Below are 14,232 nucleotides of genomic sequence, written 5' to 3' on the forward strand. Positions count from 1 at the left end.
TTTGCCCGCTTCAACGCTCGTTAAAGTTAAATTCGGCTTTGCTATTGGAATTAACTTATGAAATTGGACAAAAACTTCCTCCAAATATGTTTCTCGTCATATGGAACATTTTTAGAGGTAAAAATTACTTTTATGGCGTTTTCAGAGTCGATGGAATATATACTGAAACCCTACAGCCACCTATCGTGAAAACCTTTTAAAAATTTATCTTTATCAAATTTTCTGTTGATTCACTTCGCACAAGATATAAAAAAAGTTTTTTTCTACACTGTACCAAGGTCCAATGTGTGGAAATATATCTTCAAAGACAGAAGTAGAAAAAATATCCAGCCCCATAAAATTAAGTTATTAAATATAATTTCATATAGATTTATTACTTCGTGGTTCCAAAGTACGGCATAGGATATTGCGTATAAAAAATCTCGAGGTCTCTCCTGAATAGTGAAGCAATAGCAGAGCGAATAGCAAAATAGCACGCAATCCTCAAGTATGCAGTCAATCCCCCGCGGCGGCACAGCCTTTTTTTTTTTTGAATAAAATCAACGCGTGTGAGGGTAAAACGAGCTAAAACCATTTGGATATACTAAAGAGGATGCCCTAGCAAGCACCTGAACTGTTAAAATAAAATCAAAGCCTTAAAAAGGGTAGCTGGAGGCTGAAGGAAGCGAAATCTTAAGACCCGACAAGAGCATGCGAGGCACGTAAAGGGTATAGGATTGGAGCCTCTAGCCCCGAGAATAGTCTTAAGAACCGGGTCGGTCACGTCGCCACTAAAACTCTAATTGATTTATGCTTCCCACCCTTGCTTTATTTTAGTGTGAGGGCACCGTGAGACCTTTTAAAAGAACGAGCAACTCATTTTTTCCAGGCGTACCTTAAAGGAGCAGTCCTGTGAAATATTTCCATTTCTTTTTAAATAAATAAAGAAACCACCCTTTCTTTTTTTAAAAAAAGAAATCTTTTGCATATTTTAAAAACTAAGTTTGTATACGGTCTTTCGACAGTGAATTACAAATCGAAGTGTGTATGAGTTTCCCGTCTTAGCCCGCGACAAGTTTGAAACCCACTATCACTGTCAAGATGTTTGTAACCAATACTACGAAGGATGGTTTTCACTTTGCGGAAATGGAGGCAAAACGGAGAGAAAACGTGTTGCAAGCGTAAAGTTTTCGGCAGGCCGAAGCGAAATGCATCTTTTTGCACAAATAGGAAGGAGCTCAAATTTTCGGCAGCCAATCATAGACCTGGATTGTAAAACGTCATGAACGATGCAACGTCTATACAAAATAATATATTTTTCATTGCTCCTATGTTCTAAGGTAGTCGACATTCATTGGTACGGGGAATATTTCTAGCATAAAAAAAGAGGACGATTGAGTAGACGTTAATTAGAGCTGTATTAATGTTGACCAGGACATTTGTGTTCTACTTCGGTATTCGATCGGACTAACGAGGACATACCTTTCAAAAGCGCATGCGTATGAGGAATTGATCAACAGCCGCGTTTGATAAAAAAGGTGTTACATGTAGTTGATGAGGGCTTCATAGTATGCCACCAAGGAAGTAAATGGATGTCGAAGTTTGCCCCTCGAGAAACGTCTTCCACCTGTCACGTGACCCAAAAATACCCAACGCCAAACTCAATTTTCACTGGTAGTCTGAAAACCCTTTGTTGAAATTTCTACCGTTGGCTGCGTGATTTCTGTCGTTATTGTTCAGTCGAGCGAGAATCTAGTTGTAATGTTAAATAGGTTAATTTTTGCAGAACTAAGGACCTTCGTGGTAAAATTAAGAATAGCGTATAAATTAGGGAGGATCTTCGAGGCGAAAAATATGACGCACTCAACCATTTCAGCGGAAATTACTATTGTATTACATATTACTAAATACCTTATGTTTACAAATTTTTTCAAGAGGAATCGAAAATTTCCTTATTAATAATTAGAGGTGTGCGGTTAACCGTTTCAATCGAATAATTCGATCGAATACCGAACGAAATAATTAAATCCGGTATTCGATAAGCCCATTTTCCCTGTTCGATACGAATATCGAATACCGAACTGACTATTCGGTTAAAGTTCGACTACCATAAATTTAGGTCCTTGGCACTAGAGAGACCCACCTTATTTTAAAAAATACCATCCCAATTTTATTTGTCTCCCATCAAAAACTTCAAGCAAGTGCCTAAGAAAATGTTAAGAAATACTTGGACACCAATGAGGAGAGGTATTTTGAAATTTAGGAGCTTCTAAATGTTTTTCTCCTTTCTTTGCATTGACTATTCGCGAATAATCGGGTAGTAACCCTAATATTCGCGAATAGTTAAGCCTAGTATTCGCGAGTATTAGGGTTAACTATTCGCGAATACTAGGCTTAAATATTCGCGATTAATTGGTTTGTAAAAAATTTACAAAGGCCGAACTATTCGGTATTCGATTTGGAATAAACTTTTCGATTCGGTATTTGATAAGGAAATTTGTTTTGGTATTCGGTAACCGGTTCGATACCCAAAAAGTGGTATTCGCACACCCCCAATTATTTTAATTATATTTTTTTAATACTATCCTTTTACAACCAGTACCTATATGATTAAAAACGTACTTTTATCATAACTATTTTAAGTTTCTCAGCTGATAATTTTTTCATACAAGTTCCTTAAATTTCTTATGAGACTTGTACTTTATAACACTGGATCATAGTTTCCCGTTTTTATTGTGAGGTCGCAAAGGGTCAAGACAAAATATCCGATACAACACAAGGTAAAGAAAACGTCTGCCTGGTCGTTACTTTTAGGAATCAGGAGATTGCGGATCGATGTCTTCCAAACTAGAGTGTCACAAAGAGGCAGGACCTTCTATATATCTGGGGTCAATGTATTAAGGTTGAGTTGGGATTACGAGTATAAATCAGTCTAATAGTGATATCCTTTGAAATGAGTTTCATTTGGAATTAAGCTAGGTGGTCATGTTCACCACAGTACATTTCTCGTATAAACAAAGGTCGAAATAAAAATATAACGAGTATCGTTGCAACAGCGGTGTCGACAAAGTACAAAGAGTGAGAACGGTGGAGCCGTTTCTTACTCTGAACTAGAGAATTTGGCGGAGTTTAAAGCCAAAGAACACTTCAAAATGTATGGACACCAGCAGTCCGAGACCAGAATAATTGCGTTCAGTACTATTAAGTTGTACGTCTTTAAATATTTTTGATTTACGCTTTTCTATATTTCGCTGGAGCAGTGCATGAATGCCTGACTATACAGCGCCGTACACAGTAAAAAAATAAGGTACTTTGAAGGTACCAAAAAATACCTCGGAGAATTTCCTAGTACCTTTATTGGTATTCTACGATCTTTATTTTTCAAGGGGTACTAAGAAATCTCTATTGTGGTACTTTTTGAAAATGGGAGTATTTATTGAGCCTTTATAGAGGCTCTGCATGACAGGTGGTACGGAAAAACGCCTTTCAGAGAATTCGGAACCAAACGAGTGGGGCAGGGGGATCTTAGAGGGATGTAACCAAAGGGGTTATACACTAAAGGGGAAAACATTTTTGGGGGTAAGAATTTATTTTATAAGCTTCGGCGTTTGTAGTACGTGTTAACCTGTGCAAAGAAGATACACGCGTATATTTTCTTTGACCTGTGGCCACCAATCCCGCCATTTCCTACTTGTAGTACGCGTGCTTTAGGTATTACCAGAAGAAAATAGGGGAAGTACGTATTCGTACCTTTAGCTAGTGCAAGTCGTCCTTCTCTCCCAGAAACAAGCTATCGCTTTAAATTGGCCAATCAGAGATAGGCAGAGAACCGATAGAAATTTTTGAAGGTGCGCCACCATACCGTGAGAAACCGAACTACAGAGTATAGACGACGATTTCTGTCCTTCTTTCGCCCGGGTAGATTGACATTGAAAGTTATCGTTCAATTAAGAGTTAAAAATGGATAGTTCTGTCCAGTGTAATTTAGTATATCTTGAAACTAGTGACAAGAAAAGCCAGACAAGTTTTAAAGGCAAAACTAAAGGTATTCAAGTAGAATTTTCGCCAAATTCGAGTGACTCGTTAAGCCTCGGCCATAGTAAACTCAAGAAGTCAGGTACCATAACAAAATCAGCATTCAGCTGGATAGCAGACGAACCTTCGAAGAAAATAGTTTCTTGTATTCATCCGCGGTTTCCCGCCAAAAAAAGCGGATATTCAGTGGCGCGAAAAAACCGATAAAGTGACGTCTCGCGAAATAGCTAAGAATACGTACTTCCCCTATTTTCTTCTGGTATTACAGCGCCATTTTCTTACTGAAGTAAAAATTTGCTTGGTCGTCCGATTTTAAGGATCAATCATCCAAGGAACTAAGGTATGTCAATTAATTTAATTATTCAATTTGTTGAGACTTAACTATGGCCCAAAACCCACACACATATATAAAACTGTATCATTCATTTGTTAGGCTTGTTTTAATTAGAACCTAGTGTGAAGGCATACTGTACGATTTTAAGCGTCCAAGTATCTGCATTTTTTTTTCTCTAATTAATGGCTAAAATCTAATAACTCTCTCGCGGTTTGTATATAAGCCCATTTCGGCTTGGGGAACTTTCCCCCAAGTCTTCATAATAATAATAATAATTAACAGCGCAAGTGATTGAGTTTGCAATTTTACTGTAGGGGAAATTTTGAGTAGAATTTATTATTGTATTTTTAGTAGTATCTAATCTTGGAAAGGGTAAAATTGCTCATATTACACATGTTAATTTTAACCCTTCCCAATGTTGCATACTACTATAGTGAGGGTCCTCCATTGGGGTGTACCTCGTATGAGCAGTTCCCAGTAGAGCAGTTCTCGAAATAGCAGCCGCGATTCCAAAAAAACAGCGGCGTTCTTCAAAACTGCTGTTTTAGAAATAGCGGCTGCTGTTTTAGAAATAGCGGCCGCTGTTTTAGAAATAGCGGCTGCTATTTTGGGAAATAGCAGTGTTTGTCTTCAGTTTCGAGTATTTCTTAACAATACAGTTATATTCGTTGTTTTCGAAAACTACCTTATTCTGTGATCATTGAGTCAGTAATGTGACCTACTAACGGATCGTGTTTTTAAAGTACACTTAAATATTACACTATTCTTCAGGCTGTATCAGTTTACAATTCTAATACCAGATTAGAAAATATTTCAAGAAAGCTTATTTTATTTCGGAAGTAGATAATTGTAAACAGTATTTTTTTTTTGAAAAGGCATATTATTATTTGGGAAGTGAAAGAAGATAAACAACAATATTTTGGAAAAGGCGTAACATTGTTACACCATTTCCAAAATATTACTAACCTAAGTCTAACCAATCAAAACAAAACCTAAAAACCCAACCGAACCGAACCCAACCCAATCCAACCTAACCTAACCTAACCAAACCTAACCTAACCAAACCTAACCTAACCTAACCTAACCTAACCAAACCAAGCCAAACCTAACCTAACCTAGCCCAACCAAACCTAACCTAACCTAGCCCAACCAAACCTAACCTAACCTAGCCCAACCAAACCTAACCTAACCTAACCTAACCAAACCTAACCAAACCAATAAGAAAGCTTATTTTATTTCGGAAGTAGATAATTGTAAACAGTATTTTTTTGGAAAAGGCATATTATTATTTGGGAAGTGAAAGAAGATAAACAACAATATTTTGGAAAAGGCGTAACATTGTTACACTATTTCCAAAATATTACTAACCTAAGTCTAACCAATCAAAACAAACCTAAAAAACCCAACCTAACCCAACCCAACCCAACCCAACCTAACCTAACCTAACCTAACCTAACCTAACCAAACCAAACCTAACCAAACCAAACCTAACCAAACCAAACCAAACCAAACCTAACCTAACCTAACCAAACCTAACCTAACCTAACCTAGCCCAACCAAACCTAACCTAACCTAACCAAACCAAACCTAACCTAACCAAACCAAACCTAACCAAACCTAACCTAACCTAACCTAACCTAACCTAACCTAACCAAACCTAACCTAACCTAACCTAACCTTACCTAACCTTACCTAACCTAACCAAACCTAACCTAACATTATTGGGGGTTCAAATAATCAACTTGAAGCAAACCATATCTGACCTAGTTCTATTTAAGTTCATTTTACACAGCGTACACCATAACAAACAACAGTCGTTTTTCGCATTCCTGTTTTTCTGCTCTTTTGAGAACTGCTGTAATGGTACGCCGCGTTTACAAGAACCGCTGTAATGGTACGCCGCGTTTACGATAACCGCTGTATCGGTAACTGTTGTAACGGGTGAACTGCCATTTCGGGAAACCGCTATTTAGGGAACTGCTGATATGAGGACCGCTATTATGGAATCCGCTCATACGGGAACCGCTCATCTGAGGGCTTCCCCTCCATTGTGGGGGGGGGGGGGGTGGAACACAATCATGACCAGTTTTTCCTCCCTCTGTACGAGGGCGAGGCTTTAGGCACACAATAAGCGCCATTCTCTTGAGGAAAGTTTAGGATGATTTGGAATTTTCAGCCCCCCACCTGAAATATTTTTCTTTTTACTATGTGTTCGTGGGGGCTTTGAACCCTGAACACCTGTGCTGAAGAAATTGGCAAGCCATAGGTTCAGTTACTGGCCACATGCACTGCCTTTTCGGCTATATATAACAATGCAGAGTTTTCGCTAAAGGGGGTACAGTTAATTCCCCCCTCAATTCATCCCCCCAACTCTCCGTTTGACCATTCCATGCCTCTCTTAAAACATTTTTAACGCTTTACAGGTTGAAATAATCCTAAACCATCAACAAAACGTGGAAAGGGAAAGAGCGGAACAAGGCAAATAAGTGTGCTGTTAAAAAAGGAAATGGTAATGTCTATAATCACTGATTTCATATGACATCTCAATGCTGAGATTTCATTTGTGTTGTGTTTTCTTAATTACCATGATAATTAAAGTTATAAGATTGAAGAGAGATATTCATAAGGGTAGTTATATTTAAAGGGTTAGTGTCACCAAAAATCAAAAATTTTAAAATTAAACCATTGTAACAAAGAATATACAGTTTATAATTCCATTCTGATTTTCTAAGTCTTCTTCAAAACCCCGTTTTCAAAGCCTACTTTCTGAATTTTTTCCAACTATTTTATCAGTTTAAGATTACGGTACCCCTGGTGATAGAGAGCGCGCTTAGTTTATCAGCGGCTTTAGCGCTAAACCAATAATTAGGCTTAGCATTTGCAAGGAGAAATGACCAAAATACTTCACTCGCTTTTCTAACAAACGGTACCCTTCGTGACGTCACCAGGGGTACAAATACATTTCTTTGTTTTCAAGTATGTTCAAAGGTGCGTTTTCTTTTTCATTTTACCAGGAAGGGACTTCCTGTTATTACAAAAAGAATAAATTAATTTGAATAGTTTCACTTGGGATATAAGCTTATTATAACCCAATAGGGTGTTTCCGCGAGAGTAAAAAGGGGGCGGAAACCGGTTTTCAGGGGATGTCAACATGGCGTCCTAACGTGGCCAGAGCGGGTAGCCGGCAAGGGGAGAGGAAAGGGGGAAGGTAACTTGAAGTCACGCGCAAAGACCCTATATATGTTTAGAAACCAAAACTAGCCATTTTTCTAAAAAGGTGTCACTAACCCTTTAATATCTGTCTCGTTAATCTTAATACATAAATTTTGTTGGTATTTTCCAATAAATATTTCGACTTTGGTTGTCCAGATACGAAAATGTATCGTTGCTCAATATGCGATACCAAAAGAACATCTTTGAACAAGCTTCTGGCTCATTATCGGAACTTGCACATGCACGATTCTAATTTTAAAATACGATGCAATTTGGGAAACTGTGTTTTATCTTACACAAATTATAATTCATATAAAAGTCACGTTCAGCGAAAGCACCAAAATGATATAAGGGAAAAATTTCTAGTTATTGATGCGAATAGTGGAGTTAATTTAGATAATAGTTTAGTTAATGACAATGATGGTGAAATGCAAACAGAGGGTGATTTAGATAATCAAAATGAAACACAAAATTCGGAAAATGACTTAATTAATTTTAGGAAAAATTTGGCTCTGACAATTTTAAAAATTAGGGAAAAACATTTACTGCCACGATCAGTAGCGAATAGTATAGCAAATGATATTGGTATAATCGTGGAAAATGTTAAAGATATGTGCAGCAATTATGAAGCTAATGAAATTCCGGACCCAGAAACTTTAACCGATATAATACGAAGTGATTATAAATTAAATGCCTTTTGCAAGCAAGAACTAGACTTACTTGCCCCCACGGAATATATTTTGGGAGAACACGAAAGAAATGGAAAAACTTTCAAAGATACATTTCAATATGTAAATATTTTAGATTTACTAAAGCGACTTCTCTCTTTCGACGATATATGGGACGAGTTTCAAAGGTACAATGAAACTGGTAATGAGGGTGCAGGTGACAAGCTAACTGATATCAAGGATGGAGAATTTATTTTAAATCATCATTTGTTTAAAAACGATAGTTCAGCGGTTCGATTGCACGCCTATAGTGATGAATTGGAGGTGTCTAACCCACTGGGTGCTAAGCGGGGCAAACATAAAATAAGCGTATTTTATTTCTTCATTGGAAACCTCCCACCGAGATTTAGAAGCAAACTGAAAAATATTTATGTAACCATTATTGTCCGAGACAAATTGGTCCGTCAGTATGGATATGCGCCCATTCTTGATCCCTTCATTCAGGATTTAATTACTCTTCAGACCAAGGGTATATATATCAAGGAAAAAAATACTGTAGTTAAGGGTGCTTTAGCCACAATATCTGGGGACAATCTGTCATCCCACCTCTTAGCTGGGTTCAATAAAGGTTTTTCTGGTTTACGAATATGCCGCCAGTGCCTGGCAACTAAAAAAACTGCGTCTGAGCAGTTTTTGGAGAGTGGCCATACTTTACGGACTGAAACAGGGCACTTATATCATCTTGCAGCTATCGCGGAAAACCCTGACAACTGTAAAATCTATGGTGTGCAAGAGAGATCACCTTTCCTTGACATTCCTGAATTTAAAGTAACTGAAATGTTTCCCCCAGATATAATGCACGACCTATACGAAGGCGTGATACCTCTGGTTTTAAAAGTTGTTTTCGCTGGGCTGATTGGCGAGGATGTATTTGCTCTAGATGACATAAATAATATTTTAAAAAACTTCCGTTATGGCTGCCAAGATACTCGCAATAAACCTGGTACCTTCACACAGGGCATGATTTTAAATGATGCAAATTTAATGGGTGTACCTCGTATGAGCAGTTCCCGGTAGAGCAGTTCTCGAAATAGCAGCCGCGATTCCAAAAAAACAGCGGCGTTCTTCAAAACTGCTGTATTAGAAATAGCGGCTGCTGTTTTAGAAATAGCGGCTGCTATTTTGGGAAATAGCAGTGTTTGTCTTCAGTTTCGAGTATTTCTTAACAATACAGTTATATTTGTTGTTTTCGAAAACTACCTTTTTCTGTGATCATTTAGTCATTAATATGACCTACTAACGGATCGTGTTTTAAAGTACACTAAAATATTACACTATTCTTCAGGCTGTATCAGTTTACAATTCTAATACCAGAATAGTAAATATTTCAAGAAAGCTTATTTTATTTCGGAAGTAGATAATTGTAAAGAGTAATTTTTTGGAAAAGGCATATTATTATTTGGGAAGTGAAAGGTGCAAAACAACAATTTTTTGGAAAAGGCGTAGCATTGTTACTCCTTTTCCAAAATATTACTAACCTAAGTCTAACCAAACCTAACCTAACCTAACCAAACCAAACCTAACCAAACCAAACCAAACCAAACCTAACCTAACCTAACCAAACCAAACCAAACCAAACCAAACCAAACCAAACCTAACCTAACCAAACCTAACCTAACCTAACCTAACCTAACCAAACCTAACCAAAACTAACCAAACCTAACCTAACCTAACACTATTGGGGTTCAAATAATCAACTTGAAGCTAACCATATCTGACCTAGTTCTATTTAAGTTCATATAACACAGCGTACACCATAAAAAAGAACAGTCGTTTTTCGCATTCCTGTTTTTCTGCTCTTTAGAGAACTGCTGTAATGGTACGCCGCGTTTACGAGAACCGCTGTAATGGTACGCCGCGTTTACGGGAACCGCTGTATCGGTAACTGTTGTAACGGGTAAACTGCCATTTCGGGAAACCGCTACTTAGGGAACTGCTGATATGAGGACCGCTATTATGGAATCCGCTCATACGGGAACCGCTCATCTGAGGGCTTCCCAATTTAATTGGGTCCGCTTCTCAGAAAGCTTGTTTATTTTATCTTTTTCCATTTCTGTTTGGGGAACATGTTCCCGAACAGAATGCCTATTGGAAATTGTACCTAAATCTAAGGCAAATAGTTGACATTCTAGTGGCCCCAGTGATTGAGAGATATTGGCTGCCTATGGCCAGTGACTTAATTGAGCAGTTTTACCAAAAATTAAACGAACTTGCCCCAACAAAGTTTACCCCCAAAGTCCACTATTTAGTTCACTATCCTCGGTTAACCTTAAAGTATGGCCCATTAAGAAGACTATCCTGCATTAGGTTTGAAGCAAAGCACCAAAACCTCAAGATAATGGCAAGTAGAGGGAAAAATTTTACAAATATCGCGAAAACTTTAGCGGTACGTCATCAGTATGCCCAATGTTACGATTTAAGTGGGAAAAATGGAATTGAAAATGAATATCTTGAAAAATGTGTAAAACCAGTGTTGTTTTCAAGCTTACCATACGACTTAAAGGGTGAAATTAGAAAATGCTCTTATTTAAATGTCGAAAGAGAGAAAATGATCGTCTTTAAAGCTAATGAAATTAAATTAAAATCAGTGGCATATAAAATGAAAACATTTTTGACAACTGCCTTAGTACATGGCGAAAATATACCAGTTTTTATGAAAATTGCACGTATTTTGAAAATAAATGATGTGTGGGTAATATGTGGGAAAATCTTCACTGCTATTTCATATTCAAGACATTTCAATGCTTATGAAGTGCAAGATTCAAAGCTCTGGAAAGTCATTAAACCTGGAGACGAAATTGACTTCACCATAATGAACTCATACCTTGTTAATTCCAAACTGTTTATCAGCTTGAAATACAGTATTTGTCAGTAATACTCGTACCAATGTTATAAACGTAAATAATTAGCAGCAAGCATTATTATATAGTCCTTGTTTTAATGTATTTTTATTTGGTTATAAGGCTACTCGCAGTTATTGCGTAACATACGATGACCGTACGAAAGAAGTAACCATTGACGAACCATTCACCATCGATAATCTATCGACTAAGATTAAAAAATCCTTTAAAATTATGGATTTCAAAGGAATCCAAGTACTTTCGACAAAATGGAAGAAGTTTATTGACATCGAGAGTGATGATGAAGATAGTCCACCGGACGGCTCCGAGCTCAATATTCTTGGCGAGAAGAAAGAAGCTAAAACCAACCCCATTGCAGCTCCATTAGCAGTGCCTTCAACATCAACGTGAGCAACCAATCAAAAATTAAATTTGCATCATTGGAATATAATTCAAATATCCAAATAATTTACAGAGCAAATTTATCAGCGCCAATAATATTTGAAGAAGATGAAACTGTGTGTGAGAGCGAAAAAAGAATTCCTCTTGGATACAAAGTTCCCGCTTTACCCCATAACATAATGGAACTAATCAAAGAAAAAAACAGTCTTGTGTTTCACACAAGTAATTCATCAACAATTGTCAGACTTCTCTTTGAGGATATGACAAGATACACAATGTAGGTGTAAATCAAAGGAGAAATGAAATGAATATGAAATAGTCCAAAAAACGTTTTGCTGAGTTAAAATTGAATATTTTATTATAGGTATCCAACTCACGATGAGTATGTGAGAGTGTGCACTGCTCTCGTTAAACAACACCGATTTTTGGTCTGCAGGTGTAAGCTGGGCCCTGAATACGTAAGTACTTATCCTGAACACCATTAATAAAATATATTTTGGTGGCAAACGAAACTAGTATTTATTAATATTCAAAATAGTCTACCTGGCTCTCATCGTTAAAGTCAAAATTCAAAAGGAATAGAAAACCTTTCACGCACCTACGATGTGTTCAAGAGGCAAAAAAAAAACATACGAACAACAAAAGAAAACCTGTGGATAAAGATGAAGTGCCTATTCCCAAAAAGAAAAAAATTAACCGAATTGAACTAGCTGTATGCGTAATTATCTTTTACACTTGCTTTATCTAAACTAATCATCTTTTTCAGGATGACTTTTTGGAGGATCCAACCTCGATAGAGGCACATATCAAGGTGATATGCAGTGAGGCCAAAAAAACCAAGCCAAACGAGGCCATTTTGGACGAAAAAATGTTAAGAACCCTCCATTATCGGCAAAAATGCAACGAAACAAATTCTGTTCCGGAAACCTTGGAAAGCTTTCCAAATTTAAATTGTGGGAAAGAGGTTTGTGTTAACAAATTAAATTTAAAGTAGAACGTAGCCTTACTCCAAAATTTTTCCAGATTTTAAAAGATTTCGCCAGAATTTTGAAGGGGGATATTAATCCAGAGAAAAAGATTTTGGCATACCTGCAACCCCTTGTTCCCAGAATTTTAGCACTAACTAAAAGTTCTGCCCTTTGCAAGAAATTAAATGACCAGATGGAGGCTCGAAAAGATTATATAAATGACGCTGAAATAATAGGTAACGTTTTTTTTATCGTTTACTATATATACCCATAATTAACTAATGTTTAATATCGTTTTAGAAATGGAGCTAAGCGCATGCTTAGTGCTATTGCCGCTCTTATTCAAAGAAAACCCGGACCTTCTTTTCACTTTCAACTATGTAAGACTTTACAGTAATAAATCCCTGGTTCATAAGACTCGCAGTTACGTTTCCTTTCCCCTGTTATGCAGCCAGCATTGTCTGAAATCTTAAATCCGATATTTTATGATTTCCCGAACCAGGGCCTAGGAATGTCGTACATAGGCTAACTAATCTTTAATATTTATTGTTACAGAATAGCGAAAAACATGAAAACGCAGTTCTTAGCATAGAAGAAGATGGATTTTTATCACAGCCAATTAAACTGATGTTCGAAACTGTTGCAATAAAAGCAACAAGCACTGTAAATGGACTATGCTTACTGATGGCTTCATACTATGTGTTTGGGGTTCAGTATCCAGCTGAGCTGGTTAAAACGTTGGAGTTTCTCCAAAAGATTGTTTTCTGCATAGAGCCTGGGTCAAAGAAAATATCTAATGCCGTTAAAAATGTTCTCAACAAGCTATTGTAGTAGTTAATTTAATAAAAAAAATACTTCGGGGAAAATCTGTGAATTAGTTATAATTTGTAGTATATTTTCGGAATTATTTTTAATTCCCTGTGTTGTTCCACAAAATTGCTCCGGTACGGGTAGTATTTTATCATTAGTTTTGGTCTAAAACGTGCTTACTCAGGCCGTATTTCAGTCCTCAAAGGGTCTCAAAAAGGTCTTCATTTGAGGGGTATTTTATAGTTCATACAAGGTATTTTTCAATCATCTTATTGTGGATTTATTTCCATCTTCAAAGAGTACTGTGAAGTACCTCAAGGGGTGTAAAACAGTCCTTCGTTTGGGAGGTATTTTCTAGTTCTTTAAAGGTATTTTTCAATCATCTAAAAGTGCCTTAAACGTGCTTGTTGTGGTTTTATTTCATTCTTCAAAGAGTACTATGAAGTACCTCAAGGGGTGTTAAACAGTCCTTCGTTTGGGAGGTATTTTCTAGTTCTTTAAAGGTATTTTTCAATCATCTAAAAGTGCCTTAAACGTGCTTGTTGTGGTTTTATTTCATTCTTCAAAGAGTACTATGAAGTACCTCAAGGGGTGTGAAACAGTCCTTCGTTTGGGAGGTATTTTCTAGTTCTTTAAAGGTATTTTTCAATCATCTAAAAGTGCCTTAAACGTGCTTATTGTGGTTTTATTTCATTCTTCAAAGAGTACTATGAAGTACCTCAAGGGGTGTTAAACAGTCCTTCGTTTGGGAGGTATTTTCTAGTTCTTTACAAGGTATTTTTCAATCATCTAAAAGTGCCTTAAACGTGCTTATTGTGGTTTTATTTCAATCTTCAAAGGGTGCTATGAAGTACCTTAAGGTATCAAAAAGTTCTTCATTTCGAAGGTATTTTTTGAGAACCTTATTGAGAAGGTATTTTTCG

At 36.9% G+C, this 14,232-nt stretch overlaps 1 protein-coding gene across 4 annotated transcripts; it reads left to right on the plus strand.

Annotated features, from left to right (window-relative positions):
* The first annotated feature begins 2,827 nt into the window (after positions 1-2,827).
* Positions 2,828-13,355, plus strand: LOC149687463 (sterile alpha motif domain-containing protein 3-like). 4 transcript variants are annotated; one of them, XM_089869553.1, is made up of 12 exons: positions 3,328-4,354; positions 6,772-6,857; positions 7,718-8,352; positions 11,023-11,186; positions 11,253-11,536; positions 11,605-11,808; positions 11,896-11,989; positions 12,070-12,243; positions 12,298-12,495; positions 12,555-12,735; positions 12,800-12,879; positions 13,055-13,355. In XM_089869553.1, the coding sequence occupies exons 5-12, from the start codon at positions 11,364-11,366 to the stop codon at positions 13,328-13,330; spliced, it is 1,380 nt and encodes a 459-aa protein (XP_089725679.1). In that variant the 5' UTR covers positions 3,328-4,354; positions 6,772-6,857; positions 7,718-8,352; positions 11,023-11,186; positions 11,253-11,363; the 3' UTR covers positions 13,331-13,355. The 4 variants fall into 4 exon arrangements, with proteins under 4 accessions (XP_089725678.1, XP_089725679.1, XP_089725680.1 ...); XM_089869554.1 differs by lacking the exon at positions 7,718-8,352; XM_089869552.1 differs by lacking the exons at positions 3,328-4,354; positions 11,253-11,536; positions 11,605-11,808; ... (4 more) ...; positions 12,800-12,879; positions 13,055-13,355 and adding an exon at positions 2,828-3,187 and having other exon boundaries at positions 7,718-11,225.
* The last annotated feature ends 877 nt before the right edge of the window (positions 13,356-14,232 follow it).

The sequence above is a fragment of the Phalangium opilio genome, unplaced genomic scaffold, assembly GCF_054372755.1.
Source record: "Phalangium opilio isolate 3A_F unplaced genomic scaffold, DU_Popi_V2 ptg000031l_1, whole genome shotgun sequence".
In the NCBI taxonomy this organism is placed as follows: Eukaryota; Metazoa; Arthropoda; class Arachnida; order Opiliones; family Phalangiidae; genus Phalangium; species Phalangium opilio.

What these genes read in the sequence shown, in the direction of transcription:
- LOC149687463 (XM_089869552.1), top strand. Translation starts at nt 7,726, where the DNA reads ATGTATCGTTGCTCAATATGCGATACCAAAAGAACATCTTTGAACAAG.